The sequence below is a fragment of the Musca autumnalis genome, unplaced genomic scaffold (assembly GCF_047663935.1).
Source record: "Musca autumnalis isolate F117 unplaced genomic scaffold, ASM4766393v1 scaffold_4, whole genome shotgun sequence".
Taxonomy (NCBI): Eukaryota; Metazoa; Arthropoda; class Insecta; order Diptera; family Muscidae; genus Musca; species Musca autumnalis.
The window spans coordinates 44,554,109-44,566,585 of record NW_027411977.1 but is presented as its reverse complement, the minus strand read 5'-3'; the positions used below and the strand labels follow the sequence as shown (position 1 = coordinate 44,566,585).

Genomic DNA, 12,477 nt, shown 5'->3' with positions numbered 1-12,477 from the left:
TTCTGTAACACATTTTTTGAGTTACCGACAAATGTCGGTAAACATAAAAAGCAAAATTATGAATGGAAAGTACCATTAAAGGTCGACAACACTTTTGCTATTGGTAGGACTTAGCGACAGCTTTATTTTGGTTGTTAACATACCAAAAAATTTCGTTAATTACCGAAATTGTAAGAATTTATTTTTACCGATTTTTGTCGGTAAGTCAAAAAATGAGTTACAGAATTCTGTAACTGTAAGAAAGAAACGTGAACATGTATAAAAGATAACATTACGTTGTTCGATTTTTGTCCACTGCGGCAACACTGTGCGTCGCCCGTATGAAAGTGTATATACCCTCGTTAGTATAAATAGTATTATACCCCGGTTACACTTAACCGGATTAACACAGTGGGTTTGGATTTCAAATGTCAATTCCATAGCGCAAACGTCAAATAAATCCTCTCAAAGTGGGTTAACCCGGCAAAAAACTCTAGTGTAATAGTAGGTTTCACTACAGTTTTTTTGCCGGGTTAACCCACTTCGAGTAGATTTATTTGACGTTTGCGCTATGGAATTGATATTTGAAATCCAAACCCACTGGGTTAATCCGTTTAAGTGTAAGCGGGGTATAATAGCTCATTTAGACTAGCCATAAATCCTCGACTGGATTTAATAAATCCAGTACAAATCTCATTGCATTTAGATATACATTTTGGAGGATTTAAATGGCAGTCAGCTGATTTTTGTTCATAGCACAATTACCAAGGTAGATGCATCAGCCCATCTGATCGAATTTGAAACGTCAAGAGAATTTTTTGTAAATTGAATTCGTCTCAAGAAACATACGTTAAATTACAAATTTATTGTTTAATACTATAAATGTTAGAGTTGTATATGAGGATTTATGCCAGATTTAAAACAAATCCACTCAATACGAGGATTTATTTTTGTATGGGAAATGTGGTGGATTTTGGCTGAATTTAGCAAATAAAACTTGATAATGTGCTAAATCCTGCTAATTAAGTCATATGTAAATGGGCTATAACCGTACTATTAATAATGGGTGTTTTACACGATATATTATTTTACATATGTGTTGTCACTTTGCGTATACATTTTGTATATAAAAAGTGACAACTCATATGTAAAAATCATATCGTTTAAAGTACCCATAAGTAATCATGGTGCAAGAAAGAAGGTGATACAATAATACCAACTGATGTCTTCATTTGCTGTCAAAACATATTTTTAATCAAGAATAAATAACAAATATTTCGCTTCTATAAAGAATATTACAACATCGTCATTAAAGCTTCGCGAAGAATATTTTACCGTTTTCTTCCACCTTTTGGGGATATTTCGCTCAAAAAAATTTGACAGCAAATGAAGACTACGGCTTTAATTCGCCTTTTGGATCACCTTATTAAATTCGCCTTGCATGTTAGTATAAATAGTATACAAATATATACGATTATGCAATATTGTTCAGATTTCAAAGATATACGGCTTTGTTGTTTTTTACTGAATAAAACATTTTTAATTTTTTTCTTAAAGATAATAAAAAAGTACCTTTTCAATGAAAAAGGTACAATTTCAGTAGTTTTGAAATTTTTAATTTTCCATCCCTGAGGAGAAGGGTAGCCAAATTGCGATAAAATAAGAATAAAGGCGAATCCCAGACTTTGCCGTATTATGGTCCATCAGAGCCCTCCCTTGGTCTATGAAACCCTTGCTTAACTCTTTTAACTGCACTTACGAAGTGTGAATTAATTTTACCGTTCATGGCTGCCGGTATTGTAGGATAAAAACTGGCCTCACTGTAATAGTAATCTTTAATTCAGAATTTTGTTTTGAAAGTTTTCCATTTATATGTTCATTTTACGTCTTCGAATTCATTACTAAAAATCCTAACACACTCATTTTTTTGTATATAACAAATTGTTTATTTTTTATTTTAATAAGAACGTTATGCATAATGTTTAGGGATATACAGACAGTTTTGCTAAAGGATTGTTGGAATTTAACAGGGTGCTTAATATTAATTATAATTAAGAGAAAAAGTTAAACTAAACTTAAACTTAAGAAACAAACATTGTATACGATTTAAGGACCTAAAAGCGGTTTATGTTTCGTCATCGTAGTGTCAACTCAAATATCGATACTGTTGGGGAAAAATGAAATGCAAATTCTAAACAATGTGAATTAAACGCAAGTTCTAATAAGTTCGGGTCTTACCATATAGATATTTATTGCATTCACTGCCGTTAGTGATTTCAATCATGAATATTTTCCTCGGAATTTTTCACTCGGAAAATAATTTTAAAAAGTGAAATTCTTTTAAATTCAATATTTTAAAAAATTGGAAACTACTAAAGTCACTTAATTATGCAATATTCTCGATGTATCGACAAAAAATTTTCTCCTTTTGGACATAAATATGGAAATAAAAATTCTGAAATTGAGGAGAAATTCCTCACGAAAATTTTATTCATAATTGCCCTGTATGTTTTAATAATGAACTCTTCATCACACAAGTAAAATTTCTAACAGATACTCTTTAATATAATAACTTTCATGTCAAGAAAATTTCACATTTCTTTGTTTGCTTAATAAATTAAAAAACAGATCAATTGTCTTTGAATATTAAGACCGGGAACTATTTTTTGTTCATATATTATTTAAAAAAAGTTATTATTTTCCCAGAACATGTTGTTATAACATGTACAACAATTTTCGATATTTGAGATTAAGTGCAATAAAAGCAACTTTTTGTATATAAATTATATTTACAAAAAATCATATTATAAATAAAAAATTATCACTTGTTACAAACAATATATATAAAATAAATATACACCTTATTAAAAACAAAAACAAAAACTTATATTTATTGTAAAATTTTCCGAAATATAATGGTGCAATACTGAAACAAAACAGAGAGAAACAAAACTAACATTCAACAAGAAATGTTAAAAAAAATTAGTATTAAATTTAGATTTACAACTATCTGTTTATATAAATATACATACATATAGTATTTACCTACACACACGATTCGTACATCATACATACATACATATATAATATGCATTATATGTATAACATTACGATAAACTTACTAACGCTAAACTATTATCATTAAGAACTGTATAAAATTTACAACTACAGTAACACTACTCTAATTGTATATTTATTAAATATAAACCATAACAATTATATAATAATAACAAAAAAGCAAAATATTATTAATAAAAATTATATTTATATATCTATACATATATTTAGAGTTTAGGCAAAAATATTGTATATAAGTATATACAATAAATGAATTAAACTAATAAAATATACACACAATGTTATGGAAATGATACAACTTAAGACGAAGACAGAAAAAACATATGCTGGTGTTTTTATTCATATTTTTTGGAAATAAATCGAATTTGAAATATCGTTCGGTAAGTAAAACCATTTAACGCAGAAACGAGTAAAATCCGATCAATACGGTATTGTCTGCAATGGTAAAAACTAATTTTGTTTCGTACACAAAAGTACGAAGTTCCAAAACTACTCCCATAACTCAATCCTACAGTTCAACAGAAATCTTAATTCCAAATATTTGGTGTCTAACTCTATCGGTTCAATCTAATCCAAATTGTACTAAATTAAGTACCATTTAGTGCTTTTCGTAGACATACTTACGGGTTTCCATAACCATTTCCTTACATTAAATAACACTTCCCAACCTTAATTTCACACCAAATTTCAAGATTATAGCCATATCCGTTCAATATATACAATTTTTAGTACTTTTCGTACACTTTAGATCAAATATCCAAAAACCCTTTGGTACATCTAATCTAAACTCCATCAGCTCTAGCTTTTCCGGTGCGCCCAATACAAATGGTCCAATATTTAGTACTTTTCGTACTGTTCTAGTACGAAACCCCAGCATTATCTGACACTTTCGCCCCAAGAGTGACCCTTACCCAAAATTTCAAGATTCTAGCTTCAGCCGTTTAGCCTGGGCGTTGATTATCAATCAGTCAGTCATCATTACTCAACTCTCTTATAAGTATAGATGACATACTGAACAAGATTGGAAATTGTTTGTTTAATAAACATAGTTCAGATAACTAGAACGAAATAGTCCATTATCGACGGACTTAGTATACAGGGCATATTAATTGAATCGTTTAATTGAACAAATTATTTAGCTACCCTAATAGTCCCCGAAACCTGAAATATGGACAGATGATCCCGTTACTGAAGCCAGGTAACGATAGTGTCAAAGGTGAATCATACAGTTGTGGTTTTGATGTCACAACAGCACTGCATTCCACATACACTTATCGCTTATGCTTGGTTTACATTTACGAAATCCACCCGATTTCAACTGTCAATTCCATTGCATAAACGTCAAATGAAATCCAATGGATTTCGGATGAGTTTTCATTTGACGTATACGCAAGGGATTGACTGTTCAAATCGAGTGAACTTCGTAAATGTAAACCTAGCATTATTCTCAAAGAGTGACTTATCTCAAAAAATCAAGTTTCGAGAAAAACGTGTTATAAGTTGCCGATTGAAATTTGACTTCCCAACTTAAAAAAGTTAATACACAAAAAATAAGATAACTAAGTTGACTATATTTTGTACAGAGCTAGCCAGATATTCTGCGCAAGATCAAGTATGATTTGAAGTGTCTTAGTGCTTCATAAACGCTAACAACTTATTGATGATTTATGCCAAACTCCCTGAAAATAAGCTGTAACTCCTTGAGTTTAAGAGATATCAACTTGAAAATTTTACACAAGATAAAGTAGAAGTCGTAGAAAAAATAGAAATTGCTAACCAAAACCCATTTCTTGAGTTATTCCACTATGTAACGTGACCGTTACATATAATCTACCTATCTAAACCCGTTCTTTTAATACCCTTAGCATTTATGATAACGAGGGTATATGGGCAATATTTTTGAAAATTTAACATAGTTGAAGCCAAGGTTTAGCCTTTAATAACTCGCGAAATTTGGTTGAATATTATACAAATTAACTGCTTTCGGATAAAATGAAATGTTTTTAGACTTGGCAAAAAATATTGGCCTTAAAAGTTAATTTGCGTGGAAGCTGTGGCTACATTTATGTTAAACTAGCAAAATGCCCGCTACTTCGTATACGGAAAGGGAATAATATAAAAATAAACAATATGTAATATGAAAATGGTGGACACTGAAAATTTTGATGTACTAATACCTATTTTACGAGCGCGGTTCGGAAACTTTTTAGCATATCAATGAAAGAGAATAGTTAGTTTTTCAAAAATATTTTTATTTTTCAATATAATCTCCTGAAACTTCAATAGACTTAATCCAACGCTTTTCTAGCATTCTATCCCTTGATTAAAATAGACCTTGAGAAAGTCTTCAAAATAGTGGTTTACAACTGTAATTGCATCTTCATTTGAGGTAAAACGCATGCCAGCAAGGAATTTTTTTTAGATTTGGGAACAAGTAAAAGTCACTGTGAGCTAAATCAGGAGAATAAGGTGGGTGGTCAAGCAACTCGTACTTTAATTCGTTGATTTTAGCCATTGTTCAAACACCCTTGTGTGTTGTTTGATCGACTGTTAACAAATGCGGCACCCATCTTGCGGAAAGCTTTTCATCTGTAGTTCTTCATGCTAAATTAAATGGACTCGACTCATTTGAGATGCCCATGATATTAGCAATTTCACGCACTTTTATTCGTCGATCATTAAATACCATATCATGCACTTTGGCTACAATTTCTGATGTTGTTGCTGCTTTTGGACGTCCACTACGTGGTTCATCTTCAATGCTTGTACGACCACGTTTAAATTCAGCAACCCAATTTGTTACTGTTGCATATGAAGGAGCACTTTCACCTAACACATTCACCATATCATTATGAATTTCTTGTCCCGATAAACCTTTTTTATGTAAATATTTAATGACAGCACGCATTTCTAATTTTTCCATTGTAAAAAAAATTGCGGATGCGTCTTTTTTGAACACCTGTTTCTATATGAAGGAGTTGCCAGATCGAAACAAAATTTAACATGTGTTCATAACAGAGATGGAAGTTTCCAAAACACTTAACTTTTTCTGTTTATAACGCGCTTTTTGTGCTAGGCTAAGAAGTTTCCGAACTGCCCTCGTATGATTGTAAAATGTGGCTACTAGGTAAAAATACCTTAAATCGGGAGGTACGGTAACATGGGGACCTAGAGACCCCATTTTCAAAACCAGATGTTCTCTTAATATAAGTAAGATTTGAGCAAAATCGGCAGCCTACGTCAAGTGGTTCGGCAGTTAAAGAGTTTTTACCCAAGGTTTGGGTAAAAACTCGAAATCGGGGTACCCTTATATGGGGCCTATTAGAAAACCTGGAACTATGTTGACAAATTTTTGCAAGGATATTTTCTACATATTGAGAACTCACTGTACCAAATTTCAGTCAATATGATTGTAAAATGTGGCTAGTAGGTAAAAAATACCTTAAATCGGGAGGTGCGGTTATATGGGGGCTATATCAAAATATGGATCCAGAGACCCCATTTTCAATACCAGATGTTCTCTTGATATAAGTAAGATTTGAGCCAAATTTCGTCAGGCTACGTCAAGTGGTTCGGCAGTTAAAGAGTTTTTACCCAATGTTTGGGTAAATACTCGGGTTGTTAGTTAAGTTATGTTAAAGTTTATTGAGACTCATAAAAAACATACAATGCAATGCATACAATTTAAAACATTTACAAGAGGACTTAAAACTATAATGTATTTTTTTAATTTTAGTAATTTGGGTGAATTAACAAATTGAAATTGTGGTAAAAGTAATATTTTAGTTATTAATTATCATAACAAATGCTAAATTATGCTTGCTCCCGGCATCCACTATATTTTGTAGAGCTCTTGGTCTACAGATAAAATCCTTAAAAACTACATTTAAATTTTTACCTTACAAACTATCTTACAAACTAAAAACAACAGAAAACAAGTAAAAAAGTATCAGTCTGCTTTGCCGACAGAGGTATACCCTCAGCATGTGTATATTGAAACAATTTTTTCCCAAAATACGTATGTATTTAGAGGGTTTTAAAAAATTTGGGCGTTTGAACCGACAAAAATGTTGATTAGGATTAAAGATCAAAAGTTTTGCGGAGGAGATACTAAAAGGAATGGATCAACATTGGCCGTTATGGAAGTAGATCTCCAGCCACAACATATGGTGTCATAGGGGGTTTTTACACACTTCGGGCTGTTTGCTCAAGAAGTGTGGACTTGCGCCTAAAAAAACTTTTAATATCGTAATTGAGGCAGTTGCTTCAACAAAAATCAAAGTGATTCGATATCAGGTCTTAAAGTGAACGGATGGAGTGGACAAATATAGTCCATATTTAAACCTGATCTATATCTGGTAGATATATTAGGATGTGTAAAGTATAGACCAATTCGGCCACTCCATTCAAGAGTTACCGTACGAACAATTTTTCCGAACATTTTTCAACTTTTGTGGGGAAGGTACCCGAAGGAGTGGACCGATATAGCTTATCTTCAAACTTAAACTATGTTTGGTCAAAATATTACTAAGGCCATATTTTGGACCGAATCGGCAGATCCGTTCGAGAGTTATCTTGCGCTCCAACCACCTCACACGGTGTCATAGGGGTTTTTCTGCAACTTTCATGCTATTTTCTCAGGAAGTATGGACTTGCCCCTGATGAAACTTGTACCGTCGTAAGTAGGGCAGTGAATACAAGTTGCTAAAACAAAAATCAAAGCGATTCGAGAGATGGCCCTAAACTGAACTTTGCCGAAATTTTGTGTGGGAGGTACCCGAAGGAGTGGACCTATTGAGACCATATTGGAACCTCATATTACTCTGGTAGAAAGTTTACGCTATACAAAGTATGGACCAAATCGGTCACTCCCTTCAAGAGTTATCGTGCGCACAAACTTTCCGAACATTTTCGAACTTTTGTGGGAGAGGTATCGGAAGGAGTGGACCGATGTAGCTCATCTTCGAACTTAAACTAAGTTTGGGCAAAATATTACGAAAGCCAAAATTTGAACCGAATCGGTTCATCCGTTCGAGAGTTATAGTGCGCTCCAGCCAGCAGGACAGACAGACAGACGGACAGACAGACGGACGGACATAGCTGGATCGACTGCAAATTGTCTGAAACACATTTCGTCCAAACATACTTGGGGTCTAAAACCATTATTTCGATGAGGCACATTTTCATCGTATCAAAGTGTATATACCCTCCTTAGCCTAAAGGCTGAGGGTATAAAAAACTAACCTCTGTGTGTACCAGGAATAGTGGATGCATTAAAGGAACTGCCAGGAATGTTGTTTTGATCCACCAAAATACCAATGGGTGACAAATAATTTGTATTTGTCCAACTTAAATTTTGTTCTGCACTTAAAATATTTTGTATAACGTTTCCTTCAAAATTTTGGAGACTCTGTACAAATTTAAGAGTACAATTTTGGGCGTAATCTGCAATGCGCACGACTGATGACTTTTCATAAATAAATTTATTTTAAAATCTCCTGTTTTCCGATTTGTAGTTCTTCCCAATGCATTTCCGAATAATATTTTTTTCAAAAACTTCCATTTCTTTCATAACGGTTGGTGAAATGGTGAACCAAATCGGAAAAGCATAAAGAAGGACTGGTCTTATACTAACCTTGTATAGGAGTAATTCTGTTTCAGCCGATAAGAATTTGTTATGAAATAATGTAGCAAACGATCCCTTAGCTTTTCTAAGGTTTTCCCTAGCGTGCTTATTAAATTTTAACAATTTATCGAAGTTATCTCCAAGGTATTTAAATGAGTTTTCAAATGGAATTTCGTTCCCATGAAGAAATAATTTCAAATTCTTGCTTTGTGGAACCACGAACCGTTTGCATTTTCCGGATGCGTTTCGTAAGCATAATGCTTTACTTTTCGCCACATTGATTTTAATTCCCCAATCCAAATAAAAATTATTCACTTGCTCAAGGTGAGAAGATACCTGACGTAGAGCTTCGACGGGCGATTCATGGTGCGCGTAAAGTAACGAATCATCGGCATATAATATTCCCTTCAAATCACCAAATTCGTGAGGAAAATCAGATAAAAAAATATTAAACAAATAAGGGGAAAGTATTGAACCTTGTGGGACTCCACAGGTTATATCCCCCATAGATGACAATTCATTGTTATGCAAAACACAGAATTTCCTATTTTTAAAAAAACTTTGCACAAGCTTGTTCAAAGAATTTGGAAAACCTATTCTTATCATTTTATACAATATGCCCTTATGATCGGCCCTATCAAATGCTTTTTCAACATCAAGTGAAACTCGGGTTGTTTAAAGTATTGTAAAACTATCCATTTTGAAACGATTTCACAACCTAAACCCAGAAATAGGGTGTAAGATGTTGTATTAGCGATTCGATATAGTAAATACCCAAATAAATACCCACAAATGGGTATTTACCCGGTATTTACCCAATTTACCGGGTATTTACCCACTGTCCATCTCTATTTTTGTGTTAACCAGCCAAGATCACCCATATACAGAGCTGAGCAAAATCGAGAGAGAGGCAAATTTAAGGGAGAATTAATATTTAATTTTTCTTGATGTTTCATTAATTATTTCAACATTTATTAAACGTTAATGTTGTCTAAAATCGTCCACAATGCAAATTATTAAAAAATATAAATAAAAAATTGCATAAACTTTTAATTGTTTATGGTTCGCAAAAAACTAAAAGTATATTTTCTCAATTTGCATGTGTGCTAGCACACAGGCGTGCTCACCCCTACCCATATAAGTTAACGTGACTACAACAACAACATATGTTCTAATTTTTTCTCATCTGCCGTAGTTTAGCAAAGGAATGGCTCGCTCAAAGAGACTAATGCACAAAATATTTTGAGCACCACCGATTCAGACATAGATGGGCAAAATGAAATTGAGAGCATGAGTGAGAGAGAGAATGAAAACGCACTAAAAGAAATTAAGTGCAAGCATTTTGTGGTCGCTGTCTTAATGATCTGTAAACATGTTCATAATATTGTATGCTTTATGTATTTAAAAAATTAAATAAGAAAATAATATTATAATTTTAAACACATGTTTATATTGTTTAGAGAACAATTAAAAAAAATTTAAACTTTTGTATTTTTTTCATCATAATATCATTTTTCTATAACATTATGCGTATTTAATTTATGATAATATGCGCAAAAATGTTTTCTTAAAACGTGTAACACTTTTTGTAAAATAACAAACATTTTATTATGTTGTTATATAAATGTTTAACAACATAATTAATTCCCTGAAAAATAATTGTAGATTTCGTTGTGTACACAAGAAAATCACGCGCGCACCCCATATGTATGTTCATTTTTCGGCTTCTCAGCAGCAACTGATTTGAAGAGCGTAAGTAAGAATGCGTGAGTGTTGACAATCAACGCTGGCGTGTATGAAAGCCCACCAATTATTCAGACACTAGAACAGTGTTCACCAGCGAGCTGCTACTGAGAGCAAATTATCGTAAATTTCAATCCAAAACACACGGTAATGTATGCTCAGTTGCTCTCAGTACGAGCTCGCTGGTGAACACTGCACTAGAATCTAGTGACTAGATAATAAAGAACGGCAAGAGAATGCCAGAATAAATCTTGTAACACTCATAAATGACCATATGACAGGGATGCACAAAGAGAATCTGACACATTTTCTCTTAAATATTTCACACTGCATTTTTGTTGGCTTTTATTAACTTTTTTATTTTTTAAAACTTTAGCTTTGTTCCAGAAATAAAAAGTGTTTACAATTTTTACCACTTTTACACATTTTACCCGAAAAAGCGTTCCCGTACACAAAAAAGTTGTAAAATGTTCACTTCTCTTTAAACAAAAATGGCGCTGAATGACGCTCTCTTTAAAAACTTTTTACACGACAAATTTGGGCGAGTAAAAAAATAGTAACATGGTTGCCGGCGTCTGATTGGCTGATACGCCGACTTTGACATTTGTTCCAGTTTTTTTGACGCATTTTCCATTTTTCCGTTCCCGAACTATTTCAGAAAACTTATGTGTAAGAACAAATTTTTTGCAGTTCTTTCTTTTACGAGTTTTACCATTAAAAAGTACGGGAACGAAGCTTTTAATTGTATTCTAAAATAGTAAAAGTTGCATATTGTTTAAAAATATTTATAAAACAATGTGTATATTTTTGATTGTACTTGTGTCAATAATGGCTGCGATTAAGAGTAATCGACGCTAGAGTACTGCCATATGAGGAACACTAAATTGAGTCAGAGAGATCGGTACACATTAGATACAGTGGGACAAACGACGAAGTTCTTAAGGGAAAATAAAAATATTCTAATACAGAATTCTGACAAGGGTGGAAAAACAGTGGCAATGGAAAAAAGTCACTACGAATCAAAGAAGATTTTAATACTTACGGATATGTGCACCTATAAACTGATCAAAAAGGATCCAACGACAAGATTACAATACAAATGCAACAAATTAGTAATGCAACTATTTGATTTAAAAATAATTAATGCCATGGAGAAAAACAAGTTAATAAACAAGACGTCAGTACCCCATAAAATCTATGGACTTCCAAAAATCCATAAAAAAGGAACCCACTTGAGACCGATATGCTCTTTTATGAACTCGCCCACATACGCATTATCGAAATACATGGCCACAATACTTAAAATCTTGACGAAAGAGTACAACATTAAAGACGCCGCTGAATTCAAATGCAGGATCAATAACCAATACATTGACAGTGAAGAAACACTCGTATCCTTTGATGTTATATCACTATTTCCGAGTGTACCCGTCAATTTAGCAATCAGAACAATAAAAGAAAAATGGACTACAATCAAGGAGTGCACAAGTATCCCTTTAAACCCGTTTATCGATATTTTAATCATACGCATCAAAGAATCGCGGTATTTTTTGTATAAAGACAAGATGTATGAGCAACAAAAGGGAATGCCAATGGGCTCGCCAATCTCACCAGTGATTGCCGACATAGTTACGGAAAATTTACTTGACGAAGTTACCAAAAATCTAACCATAAAACCCAGACTATTGCCAAATATGTTGATGACATATCTTGCATCATAAAAAGGACGAAATTGACAACACACTTAAGGCACTGAACGCTTACAACAATCAACTGCAGTTCACAATGGAAAGCGAATCGAATAATCATCTCCCGTACCTTGATTCTAAAGTAATTCGACATAGGAACTCAATAATATTAGATTGGTATCAAAAGCCCACGGCGTCAGGGCGATTAATTAACAATCACTCAAAACACCCTCGAAGGATAAAAATAAATACCGCGACTAACTTCATACGAGGAGTTTTTATACCCTCAGCATTTATGCTAACGAGGGAATAAACACTTTTATACGGGCAAAATGTGCCTCATCGAAATAATGGTTTCAGATA

The 12,477-nt window shown here is 33.1% G+C and overlaps 1 protein-coding gene across 1 annotated transcript; it reads left to right on the top strand.

Moving 5' to 3' along the window:
- The first annotated feature begins 11,295 nt into the window (after positions 1–11,295).
- Positions 11,296–12,147, top strand: LOC141402918 (uncharacterized). Its single transcript, XM_073985045.1, has one exon. It carries the CDS (start codon positions 11,296–11,298, stop codon positions 12,145–12,147), a length of 852 nt encoding a protein of 283 aa, XP_073841146.1.
- Positions 12,148–12,477: the final 330 nt, after the last annotated feature.

Excerpts from the sequence above, each read along its gene's own strand:
- LOC141402918 (XM_073985045.1), top strand. The coding sequence starts at position 11,296 with ATGAGGAACACTAAATTGAGTCAGAGAGATCGGTACACATTAGATACA.